This window comes from Hyaloscypha bicolor (assembly GCF_002865645.1).
Source record: "Hyaloscypha bicolor E unplaced genomic scaffold K444scaffold_126, whole genome shotgun sequence".
Lineage (NCBI taxonomy): Eukaryota > Fungi > Ascomycota > Leotiomycetes > Helotiales > Hyaloscyphaceae > Hyaloscypha > Hyaloscypha bicolor.
In genome coordinates this window covers 2,172,053-2,185,029 of record NW_020194628.1, presented here as the reverse complement: position 1 = coordinate 2,185,029, position 12,977 = coordinate 2,172,053, and the positions used below count along the sequence as shown (strand labels likewise).

The 12,977-nt window shown below is 48.8% G+C and overlaps 3 protein-coding genes across 3 annotated transcripts; 2 read left to right on the top strand and 1 right to left on the bottom strand.

Moving 5' to 3' along the window:
• Positions 1-80: 80 nt before the first annotated feature.
• On the top strand, positions 81-1,450 carry K444DRAFT_617795 (uncharacterized protein). Its single transcript, XM_024881201.1, has 3 exons — positions 81-638; positions 735-789; positions 843-1,450. Exons 1-3 carry the CDS (start codon positions 374-376, stop codon positions 1,285-1,287), a joined length of 765 nt encoding a protein of 254 aa, XP_024732251.1. The 5' UTR covers positions 81-373; the 3' UTR covers positions 1,288-1,450.
• Positions 1,451-6,020: 4,570 nt separating this feature from the next.
• K444DRAFT_597306 (DDE-domain-containing protein) lies at positions 6,021-7,877 on the bottom strand (the record flags this gene model as incomplete). The annotated part of the gene is made up of 1 exon (XM_024878475.1): positions 6,021-7,877. The coding sequence occupies exon 1, from the start codon at positions 7,827-7,829 to the stop codon at positions 6,021-6,023; it is 1,809 nt and encodes a 602-aa protein (XP_024732250.1). The 5' UTR covers positions 7,830-7,877.
• Positions 7,878-7,978: 101 nt separating this feature from the next.
• K444DRAFT_597304 (beta transducin-like protein HET-D2Y) lies at positions 7,979-12,615 on the top strand. Its single transcript, XM_024878474.1, has 3 exons — positions 7,979-9,003; positions 9,060-10,615; positions 10,675-12,615. The coding sequence occupies exons 1-3, from the start codon at positions 8,265-8,267 to the stop codon at positions 12,517-12,519; spliced, it is 4,140 nt and encodes a 1,379-aa protein (XP_024732249.1). The 5' UTR covers positions 7,979-8,264; the 3' UTR covers positions 12,520-12,615.
• Positions 12,616-12,977: the final 362 nt, after the last annotated feature.

The following is a 12,977-nucleotide window of genomic DNA, read 5'->3' as shown; positions in this document are numbered from 1 at the left end:
AATCCCGCCAGAGTCAGTGGAGCATATTTTGATTCCAAACTTTACTAAAAGAAGGGTTCGAGACCAAGCTAATAGCCACAGAAGCCTCGTGCAGCGTGCGCGCCGTCCAGCAGAGCCTATTGCTGACCTTTGCAGCAACTCTCGGCGGCTGTTGACGGTTGGGGGCCGTAGAGTTGGGGGTGGCGGAAATACGATCTCGCCACCGTGTCTTAAAAGCACCATCACGTGATGCTCTAGCGGCCGCCTTTGTGTGAGGCCTTTCAAGTTCCCTCTTAGGGCTTCATCTCTCCCTCCACCCCTTCCTCCCTCCCTCCCTTTCTTTCATTCGGTTTTCTTTTCCAACAGCACCTCGAAACAGCGAGTTGATCTCGAGATGGGATACTTGGGGAACTATTCGTGCAAGCCGGCGCTACTCCTTGTGGGGTTCTCCGCTACAGCACACAAATCTAACCTCAAGATTTTGCGCGCTGTCTGCCATCGTCCTACCAACATCTACTACCATCTGCGAGCGTTTACAATCGTCCTACCAACGTCCCCAACGCCTACTAGTGGCCAGCGTCTGCGAACGTCTGCGAGTGTCTGCTATCGTCTGCCAGCGTCGCCATCGCTGGTTCTATCGCGGTACCATTTTATTAGACGTTAGTCACTCCCTTGTTTGTCTTTGCGTTTTCTACTTTTAGCCTGGTGGCTAGGTCTATTATACTCCGTATAGTGTTGATGAATCTGGGCTTTAGAGACTCAACTGCTATCAACACAGCCCGCTCTTAACACAGCCCGCTCTCAACACAGGTATAAAACCCTCTTTGTGGCCTATAATCTTTGTATCTAACAAATTTGTTAAGAATAGCTACCACTACAACAATTACGGTTGATTCATCTCTTGAGGCAGGTCTGCAATTTGACACTATACACGACCTCAAGAATTATTTCTTGTCGATTAAAGATCAACTCCCAACCAGCGTTAAGCCGTTCCACTTCACTGCAAAGTCGCCTGTTTTCGATATTCATACTTATGTTAACGCAACTGGTGGTGGTACATATATAGCAGTATTCGAGTATGATGGGAAAAAATTGAGGGTTGCTCTCAGTCTTTTCGGAATACAGGGTTTAGGATTTGGGGATGGAAAGGACCGTATAAAAGAATGGAGTAGGTTTCTAAAATCAACTATCGAGGCCTGTATCGATTGTGTTGCAGGCAGCTATGACCCTGAGAAGTTGGGAGAGATTTTGAAGAAGGACGCCCTTGCTCTCAACGTCTACGCGGCCTATTCCTGTACTAAACTTTGAGATTCTACAAGGAGGGGCCACTTCCTCGGAGTTTCTACGGGCTTCTACGGGCTTCCATGAGAAGCCCCCTCTATTTGCTAATTATGTGGCATGACCAAAACCACCAAAAAAATCTCCAAACATCTTTCTCGATCGGAATGCCAAACCTCCTTCCACTACTCCCACAGAAAGTCATGGACTCTCAAACCTTAATCAACCATTACAATTCGAGCCAATTTCGTCCGAGTCTCACATAATTCAATTAACTGGATGCTTCCCGACGCGGGGGAGCCGTGCAAAGCGAAAATCACGAGGAGAGTCACGGACCAGGAAACACTGGTCCCCGCGCCACTTCTTGTCAGATAAGTCGTATCAAGGCTAGCCTTATTTTTGGTTCCAGTAACGTCTTTGCGTGAAATTTTGCGCTAATTGCTATCTGATAGAGACAAAAGAAACAACATTCAGCAACGGAACTTATCGAATATATTGCCTGTTTCGAAATTACTCCCCTAAAGTCCACCCAGTTAATCCACTATCCCCCCAAATTTCCTGCAAGTCCATTGTAGCTCCATTCTTTGCAAAATAGTGTTGCCTTGGTATTTTACTTGGAAGATGCTCCCATTCCAGGCCCATGACTTTTGATACACTCTTCCTCAAGGCCTTCCGAACTCCAATTATTTTATCTGGACCAATTTTTCGAACCATGAACTCATTATCATTCCAGTAGAGATAGGAGGAGGAGTATCCCAGCCCCCGAGATAAAAGTTTCCTTGGCTCGGGTATATAAGTGAAGTGAAGCTCATGTATAGCGTCGTTAACGCTGAGAGTAAGTCCAGTCTTTGGAAAGAAATACCCTCCTCCTTGAGTTAGCGGTATGTATTTTTGACAGGATTGGAAGAATATATCCTGAAGTTGAGTGAGATCGAGTTTAATTCCGCCATCTCTATCTTGTCCAAGCACAAGGGACAGATAGGTTGGTTTGTTCCTCTGATAGACTCTCGAGTGAATATATCGATCCAGATCGCTGCCTATTAAAACAGGATTGAAGCCCATTTCTGTTATAGCAGAAAGCCAAACCTCATCCTTAAAAATGCCACCCCACGCGGCACTGTGCTTCTCTTTTGCCGTATGTTGCCATCTAAACGAGTTGGGTATCAAATATGTGGCAATTTGAGGGAGAAAGGATTGAATGTGCAAGTAGATCTCTGGAGGAATCTTCTGAATCTCGTGAGGAACCAGTTCCGCTTTGTTAGATGCCATATCTCTTGGTTATTGTGGGTCTGTCCTTGCTTCCTATGTATATTTATATCCCGACAGACACGCTAAGCAAGAATTGGCTCTGTTCTGATCACCAGAGTACATCTGGGCAGGGGACTAAAAATTAGGAGAGCACCACCAATCCGGAAGCGGCACCGACCCACGGAAGCAGTTTCTGAATTAAGGTCCATTTCCGGCCCTTATAGTAGACTATAGTACTTGAATCGCACACCCACGTATCTGGTGGCACTGCAGACGTAGCTAGGCCTGTGTGAATTCTCTCAAAGATGAACGCAATGCCAGGGGTTGTTATAACCGACTTTGATTTGCCAGTTTCGTATGACCCATATGCGTCTGCTTGAGCCGCTTTCGGCTCATGATCTGAAGTTTGTGCAGGCCGCCGGTATCATGTTGGCCACAATGTCTGCTCTGAAGCTGATATCCCAGGATGGGCGCAGACGCAGCCACTGCCACAACCCCCGCCGACGTGGTTCGGCTGACCCAGGAAGTGCTCGACACCATCTCACTGACGGATGAGGCTGCAGATCGCTTGATCTCTCCGATGACCGTACAGGGCGTCAGAGGGGAGGATGAAGACAGTTGGACACACATCAGCGATGAAAGTTATGAAGGTGCCACAATCTAGGGGCCTGCGCGGTCTGTGATTTCACGGTATCTGTATAGGTAGATGCGCTACAGATTATTAAATTACTTAAAACAGTTACAAATATGTATTCCCTTCCCCACAAGCTGCTCGCGAGCTGAACTTGCGCAAGGACCACTGTGCCCTTTTGGTCGCCTCGGACGACAGACTTGCACTTTGATATAGCGAGCCCAAATGCCCAGGGGAGACTGCTTGATGCGGCTTTTGAAGATTTTGTAACGTCGTTAGTGGTGTCAAATATCTATTACCTGTTCCCAGCTAATACTATTAGGGTTTTCCCACTCTATTCCGGTCCTCAAGTCACGATCCGCATCGGATCTGCAAGCCACGAATATAAGCTCCCGAAAGCCCTCCTCTGCATCATATTTCGATTTCTAAGCCACTTCTCGATATATGCTATTAGATAAAATCCGATTAATAAAGCCAATTATCGAGTACGTGCTTTTATATATAAGCTATAAGTGGCTTATTACCAGAATTAAATACAAAGGACTAGACAGAACAAAACCTATCCCCTAAACGTGCCTTAAGTAGTCAGTTAAGAGAAATAGTACCGGTTTTGGCATCTATAGTTCTGAGTTGGCTTATTGCAATAATATATTAGTTGACATCCCTTAACCTAAACTAATACTATCTCGCTTTATATTTATTATATCCCTTCTAAATAAAGGGTCTTGCCTTTTTAAACAAGCCATTACAGAAGATGGCTTTAGCCCTTCCAAATAAAGATAAACACGCCAAAATTTGGAATGCGATATTTAAAGATAATCTTTGGCTTTCATTCGTTTACGCAAAGGGTATTAATATTATACTAATTGGCTGTGACCTCCTTCGACTTTATGAGGCCGAAGATATTAGTAAATGCGAACCGGCATACTTAATTCTTCATTGCGGGTACCAGAGAGAAAGCCATGATTTTAATCGTGAGCTCTTGAGCCAGTCTCTAAGGCCATGGACGTGGATCGACTACTCAGAATATAAATATAATGACCATGGGCCGAAAGAAGAATCCGAGATAGCCTTTTTAGAGAACAGGATTATATTAAACATCCAACACCCTTGGGGTCCTCCCGGTGATCCTGTCGTCTCACGGCCACTAAAACTGATCTCAGAGCAAGACAGCGTCCTACACTCGGCTTATATACACTGGAAGGACGACGGTTTCGCGGTTCGCGCTATCGATCCAAAACATATGACTAAAACCAGTCTAAAAGAAATTGCACATAAGCCCCTTCCAAGCATATTTTTTATGTTATTACCGGCGACAAGGAAGACATCTTCAGATTTGCAGAATTACGTGCTTCTGGAACTTGTTCCGATAGGAGGACGGAATGGTGCCATGGTTTCATGGTACGGCATGCCAGAAACTTGGTGGGTTCCTGGCTGTTAGATATATACAGACTCATCAAGACCCAGAATATCAGCAGCTTAGCGAATAAGCTATCCAGGAAACTAGGCCATCGGCTATGAATCTCGAAGATAGCCAGTTCGAAGTTAAGCAAGTTCTAGATAATCAAGTTATCCCAATTAGTCGAGGGAGGTACAGAGAGATAATTACCCAATACCGGATCAAGTGAAAAGGATATCCAGAAGATAAGAATAGTTAGGTTAATGAGGCTAATATGCATGAGGATTTCATTAAGGTCTGCCTATATGGCAGGAAAGAGCTCAAATTGAAGTTATATTATAACGTCCCTCCCTACGTGCCGAGAAACCCTACGTGCCGAGAAAAATACGAGGTACTTCGACTTTAAGCATCTCGATCTCCACACCATGTTACAAATCAATGAAAACAAGGGGTTAGCGGTGTTACCCAAGTACCAACTAGTAATTTGACTCCTTCCAGAGAAAATTCAGATATGCATCGTCGCCATTTTGCCTGATTCTTAAGAAGTCTCTTTTCAAGTTTTGTTAGAAATCCTTCCCACAGCTACACTGGCGAGCTCTTAGTATTTCTTATATACCCTATAAGTTCTCAGCTGAACTTGAGATCCTTATTTTTTTGTCCGAGATCCTGATAAGCTTTGTGGCTGCTGTGGCGCGCAAACAACTGCAGGCCCGCCACGCGGTTCGGTACTTCTGATCGACGGAACTAACGATTCTCGGCTAGAAGGGTCTGACCCCACACCTCTCGCCAAGCTTTGCTAACTCCGCCGTAATCCCGCTTATAGAAGCAACTGGGAAGATTGAGGCCTTCCTTGTCAGCAACAATACCAGGCCAGCAGTAGCATCTAACGGAATTCCTTGTTTACACAGCCCTTCCCAGTAAGATCTCAATGTAATTTCTTTGCAGAACACCAATCTCTACTGTCACAGCTTCATCAAGCTGACCCAGATGCTGACAACAGAGGCATGCAACGTCGCGAACGTTGTTGACCTACCTACCTCCCTTCCAACCTGAGCACTCTCTCCGATCAAGTCACCTCACGACCAGCGACGTCTGCATGTAGTTCGCAGACCTCTGCAGCGGCCGTCGACGGGTATGGATCTGAGAGGATGACTGCCCCAAATATTAGAAGCAATTGGCTCTACGGAATCCAATTCCTGGCTGCATCTTCTTGGGACGGCTGTGCCCATCGTGCATTTACGGGGACATGCACGCGCGCGCACACATCCGAACAGACCGACACGGTCTGGCGAAAGTAGAGAACAGGCCGAGTGGGAAGATGAAGAATCGAACCTGCAAAATCCAAGACCAGAATAGAATGGTGTCACAGTCGGAACAAGGAAGCTTTGATGAAGTGTGGAGACATGATATCTTAGTTTCTCGATTGGAGGATCATTACATTAGGTGATAGCAGAAATGAGACACGATAAATTAACAAGCGCCCGCTCAATACATCCGCGCCACTGGTGCCCTCCAAGGCGCGGGCTCCAGTTGTGGCTCTGGCTGTAGTTCTGGCTGTGGTTCTGGCTCTGCTTCGGGCTTGCCTGCCTCTACCGCAGTACTTCTACGCCGGCGGATATGGGCGCCCTTGCCAGTTTTCACCTTCTTCGTCCTACTCACTACTTCCACTTCTACTTCTGACTCCAGCTCTGCCTCACTTGTCTCTGGTTCTGTGTTCTTACGCTTCCGCCCGCGTTTTCCCTTGCTTTTGACAGCGTCTTTCGTAACACGAGCTGCTCGCGCCACCTCGAGGTCCTCAAAACTCATTACCTTTGCCTTCCCCTTGCCTAGTACCACTGGCTTAGTTGATCGGCGAACTTTGGCTTCATTATTGGCCTCGGTCAAGGACTGGTTTCGATTGTTAAGGAGAGCACATTCGGCAAACGATACTTGAGCAGCATTTACAAGCTTCTGTACACGCTTTTGTAGGTGCTGTGTACTCGTCGCATCAAGTGTTTGAGTATCCTGTTTGATCTGGTTGTATAGCGACATGAGACCCTCCGCTGACACAGGCGTCACAGGCGTCACAGGTGTTTGTACAGCTTCATCTTGAGGATAAGCAGCCGCTCTTATTGCATCGATTTCGGTACCGGTCGATGGAGTAGGGGGCTTCGGTGTATTTCTGAGTACTCTGTCTGGGTTATCTGGAAACAAACCACATGCAGCCCATGCAGATGTGATATTTCTCTTCGTAAACGCCTTCTCTCTCGCAAAGCTATACAAGGAGGTGAAATGTTCCTTGCCAACGGTATTAGTCCCTTCTTGAAACAGTCGTTCAACCCGTTCACGATACGCTGCCTTCAAAGGTGCAAAGGGTCCGACATCACACGGCTGGAGCTTGTGTGAAGTGTGAGAAGGTAGACGACAGAGGATGATGTTGTTTTCCAAACAAAACTCCAGGATTTCTAGCGTCTCGTGGGTTCCAAAGCCGTCACAAATCAACACGCGTGGTTTCTGGTTAGCACGTTCTTTTGTCTGTAGGTCAAACACACGCTTGAGCCATTCAAAGCTGATCTTAGAGTCGGTATATCCAGATTCGGAGCAAGCATAATGCCATCCAGGGGTAGGAAATGTAGTCCAGTTACTTCGATGGGTGACAGCTGGCCAGATAATCATTGGCAACAAAGACCTACCGTCTGCACTTATACACTCAATAGCAGTCACCATCGTACGCTTGACACCGGCGCCTCTGTAGTCTCGTGGATCATCCTTACTGATTATGACTTTGACAGAGCCGAGCATGCACAGCATGACTCCCGTCTCGTCCATGTTATAGACATTCTCTGGTAGGACAGCCGGATCCCGCAATACCTTTCCGATCACATCAAACCAATGTATAATCTTGTCATATATATTGTTCTCGTGACGTTTCCAGTCTATCGCCCTCACTCTTCGTGATCTGAGTACCGGGTGACGCCTCACAAAGCCCTGAGCCCAATTCTTCCCGGGAGGGTTGATCGGTTTCTCAGTCGTCGAACGTTGCCGGGCGATGACAAAGGCTAGGAAAGGTACGAACTTGATCCGCACGGGGTTTCCGAGGTCGGATATTCGTTTTAGATATACTTCGAGAGCTTTCTCTTCGGGTGGAGTGAGGTATTGTTGGCTCTGGGCCTTCTGTTCTTTCGAGCGTCGCCCTTGCGCACGATGATGGAGGGTGGAGAGAGGGACTCCACTGCGTTTGGATCTAGCATTGTATGTTCGAGACTCACCCGGTAGAAAGCCCCCTGCAAGGACTTCACTGGCACGGTCGTTCATGACGTGGTGGTGCCAGAGATGGTAAGGTATGGATGGGATGGATGGTGGAATGGCAGCGGGCAGGGAGCAGAACCAGGCACGTGACTGTCATAAAATTCTTCAAAAAAAAAAACGCTTCACCCCCCAGTCCCTCTGCTAACTTAGGTTCCCGATTTCTTTAGCTTCCTTCAGCAATAATAATATATTATGATCAATCGAGATTGACCTTGAATATCTGTGCCACCTATGAGTTCCATCATTCCTGCGGCGAGCCTGTGCGACTGGACCGGTCTTGCGCGCTGCGGTACGACGAGGGAATTGCCGCGAGGCTGCCGCCCAGCTGAGTGTGCCAGCCTCAACCCGACATGAAGTCTTTACCTTCGCATCTGTGCCAACTTGACGGCCCAACTACTACCGGGAATCCTCCCCTTTACGATCCTCGAACCTAGTCGAAAAATGCGTCTGCTACACTACAACACCGATAGCGGATTCAACCTGACCGAGTTCTTCGAAGGCGATATACCCAGGAACTATGCCATACTTTCGCACAGATGGGGAAAAGAGGAGGTTACTTTGGCAGATCTGAAGAATGGCAACTATAAGAAGATGGCTGGTTATAACAAGATACAGTTCTGCGGAGAACAGGCGAGGCGTGACGGCTTGCAATACTTTTGGGTAGACACCTGCTGTATCGATAAATCCAATGCCGTCGAGCTTCAGGAAGCCATCAACTCGATGTTTCGCTGGTACCGGGATGCGACCAAGTGCTACGTATATCTGCCAGATGTTTCGTGGCCTCAAACCGATTCGGCCGACGGATCAAATGGAGCCTGGAAATGGACATTTCGGAAGAGCGAATGGTTTAGACGAGGCTGGACTCTGCAAGAGCTTATTGCGCCGGCATCAGTCGACTTCTTCTCTAAAGAGGGGGAGCTATTAGGCAACAAAGTCTCTCTACACCAGAACATCTGCGAGATAACAGGCATTCCAGCCAGTGCACTCCAAGGGGCCCCAATGCCGAACTTTAGCGTTGATGAGCGAATGTCCTGGGCAGCAAATCGTGAGACTCACCGCCAAGAAGACATGGCATACTCCCTGCTAGGTCTATTCGGTATTCATTTGCCTCTCATCTATGGGGAAGGGAAAGAGCACGCGTTCAGGCGACTTAGAAAAGAGATCCAGAACTCGCAAACAGGTGAGCATACTACAAAATATTTTATCTGTAGCCAGCTGCTAATCGCTCTTCATAAGAAGCCGAGCAGAACCCACCCGACCCTCAAACTCGAAGCTGCATACAAGACCTACGAATAACCGATCCCCGCGAGGACAAGATGCGGATCGAAGACACGAAGGGTGGCCTGCTGCGAGACTCCTACCAGTGGATCCTCGAGCATCCCGACTTCCAAAAATGGCGCGACGACAAACAGAGCCGGCTGCTCTGGATCAAGGGCGACCCCGGCAAAGGCAAGACGATGCTGATTTGCGGCATTCTCGATGAAATAAGCCCCTTAACAAGGCTGAGAGACAAGGAGGCAACCACCCTGCTGTCGTACTTCTTCTGCCAGGCCACCGATTCGCGCATTAATAATGCGGCAGCCGTGCTCCGCGGCCTTATCTACTTGCTCATTGACCAGCAACCACTGCTTGTCTCGCACGTGCGGAAAAAGTACGACCACGCTGGCAAGGCCCTCTTTGAAGATACAAATGCATGGGTTGCGTTGTCTGAAATCTTCACAAGCATTCTGCAAGACCCAAGCTTAAAGAGCACCTACTTGATCGTCGATGCGCTTGACGAATGCGAAACAGACCTTTCCCAGCTTTTAAATCTGGTTATTCGAACTGCCTCCATATCCCCTCGCGTCAAATGGATTGTGTCGAGCCGCAACAAACCCGATATCGAGGCGCGGCTGAGACTTGACGATGTACAGATGAGGCTTAGCCTTGAGCTTAACAAAGAGCATGTTTCTCGTGCTATCGAGATGTTTATCGATTTTAAAGTGTCCAAACTTCCACTTATAACGGACGACAGCGCGCTAAAGGAGACAGTTCGAGACCAAATATACGCCAAGGCTAGTGGGACTTTTCTCTGGGCGGCTCTTGTTTTAAAGGAGCTCGAGCCTGTAGAGAGCTGGGATGTGCTCGATATGCTTCAGGGAATGCCGCCTGAGTTAGAGCCGCTCTACGATCGGATGTTACGGCAAGTTGAACAGCTACAGCGCAATGATCCTGAGTTCTGCCGTCTCGTCCTCTCTACCATAACTCTTGCATACCGCCCACTCTACCTCCTCGAGGTAGGAGCCCTCTCTGATCTGCCTAAGCAAATCTCCACCAATCTCGATAGAGTTATGAAGATTGTCAACAAATGTGGCTCTTTCCTCACTGTACGAGAGAATCGCACCTATTTTATCCATCAATCGGCAAAGGACTTCTTGTTCGGAAAGGCATTTCACAGAGTATTTCCCTCTGGCAAGGCAGAGGTGAACTATAGGATGTTCTCGAGATCGCGCGAGGTTATATCTAGAACGCTTCGACGCGACATATACGGGTTGCACGCCCCTGGATTCCCAATTGAGAAAGTCGAGCCGCCTGTTCTAGATCCACTAGCCGCAGTACAATACTCCTGTCTCTATTGGGTTGACCATCTACTTGACTGTGATAGAGAGGACACTACTAATGACCTCCAAGACGGTGGCACAGTCTGTCAATTTTTAAGAACGAGTTATATTTACTGGCTTGAGGCGCTCAGCCTAATGCAAAGCCTATCAGATGGCATCGTTATGATTATAAAGCTCGAGATCTGGCTTCAAGTAAGTTATGCTACGTTTTTTAAGGGTGTTACTAAAGATAATTCTACTAATCCAACAAGGCCGATAAAAGTCCCGATTTACATGCGTTTATACATGATGCGAGGCGGTTTGCTGTCTACAACCGATCAGTTATTGAACAGGCGCCCCTTCAATCATATTGTTCAGCCCTTATCTTCGCCCCAGAGAAGAGTATTGTTCGAGAAACGTTTGAAAATCATATCCCCCCTTGGATCCAAAGAAAGCCTAGAGTACAAGCGCATTGGAGTACGGCGCTGCAGACGCTCGAGGGCCACTCGGACTCCGTTAACTCAGTAGCCTTCTCCCCTGACGGCAAGCAGGTCGTATCTGGGTCTGCGGACAAGACGGTACGGCTCTGGAACGCCGCGACAGGAGCGGCGCTACAGAAGCTCGAGGGCCACTCGAACTCGGTTACCTCTGTAGCCTTCTCACCTAACGGCAAGCAGGTCGTGTCTGGGTCGTGGGATCGGACGGTACGGCTCTGGGACGCCGTAACAGGAGTCGCGCTGCAGACGCTCGAGGGCCACTCGGACTACGTTCGCTCAGTCACCTTCTCACCGGACGGCAAGCAGGTCGTATCTGGGTCTGCGGACAAGACGGTACGGCTCTGGGACGCCGCGACTAGCGCGGCGCTGCAGATGCTCGAGGGCCACTCGGACTGCGTTTACTCAGTAGCCTTCTCACTCGACGGCAAGCAGGTCGTGTCTGGGTCTTACGATCAGACGGTACGGCTCTGGGACGCCGCGACAGGAGCGGCGCTACAGAAGCTCGAGGGCCACTCGAACTCGGTTAACTCAATAGCCTTCTCACCTGACGGCAAGCAGGTCGTATCTGGGTCGTGGGATCGGACGGTACGGCTCTGGGACGCCGTGACAGGAGTCGCGCTACAGACGCTCGAGGGCCACTCGGACTACGTTCGCTCAGTCACCTTCTCACCGGACGGCAAGCAGGTCGTATCTGGGTCTGCTGACAAGACGGTACGGCTCTGGGACGCCGTGATAGGAGCGGCGCTACAGACGCTCAAGGGCCACTCGTATAGAGTCAACTCCGTAGCCTTCTCCCCGGACGGCAAGCAGGTCGTCTCTGGTTCAGGGGATCGCACAGTACGGCTCTGGGACGCCGCGACTAGAGCAGAGCTACAGATGATCGAGGGCCACTCGGACTCCGTTAGCTCAATAGCCTTCTCACCTGACGGCAAGCAAGTCGTGTCTGGGTCTTACGATCAGACGGTGCGGCTCTGGGACGCCGCGACAGGAGCAGAGCTGCAGATGATCGAGGGCCACTCGGACTCCGTTAGCTCAATAGCCTTCTCACCTGACGGCAAGCAGGTCGTATCTGGGTCTTACGATCAGACGGTACGGCTCTGGGACGCCGCCACAGGAGCGGCGCTACAGACGCTCGAGGGCCACTCGAAGCCCGTCAGCTCAGTAGCCTTCTTACCCGACGGCAAGCAGGTCGTATCTGGGTCTTACGATCAGACGGTACGGCTCTGGGACGCCGCCACAGGAGCGGCGCTACAGACGCTCGAGGGCCACTCGAAGCCCGTCAGCTCAGTAGCCTTCTTACCCGACGGCAAGCAGGTCGTATCTGGGTCTTACGATCAAACGGTACGGCTCTGGGACGCCGCGACAGGAGCGGCGCTACAGAAGCTTGAGGGCCACTCGAACTCCGTTACCTCTGTAGCCTTCTCACCTAACGGCAATCTGCTACCTACTTTACGTATATATAATCATTGGGTAGTAGATGGTAAAGCGAATATTCTCTGGCTACCTCCTGATTATCGACCTAGGTGTAAAGCTATTTGGGATGAAACTGTTATTTTAGGACATTCATCAGGGAGACTTTCATTTCTTCAGTTTAAACAAGGGCCGAAGCTTGTAGTATAGAACTAGTATATTGTACACCCTGTATTATAGTATTAATTTGATATCTCTTTTTCTTTTTATCTCTGTTTCATAGAGGGTTCAAAGGGAGTACGTGGCTTATGGTTGTTGATAATTGCCACTTGGTTTCTAGAATCTTCAGCCACAGCCCTGAACAGCCACACGCCTTTGCAATAAGTGAAATGGGACGTGCGGGGTCGTTTCGCACTAACTAAAATTGTCAATTCGAGGTACTGACTTGTGTGACGGATTTTGTATGAATTTGTGCGCCACCAACAGCCACAAGGCTGATAACAATTTCTAGTATAGTAGCAAGGCTTTAATGCTCAAGTAAAACCCTTTTATAAGTATTATGAGTGAAAAGAGCTCGATAGTAGAGCTGTGGTAAAGTAGGTCTATAGTGTTATAAACGAAGACTGTTTATAAATCAGGCACAAAGGCGATAACGCGACGTAATTTTC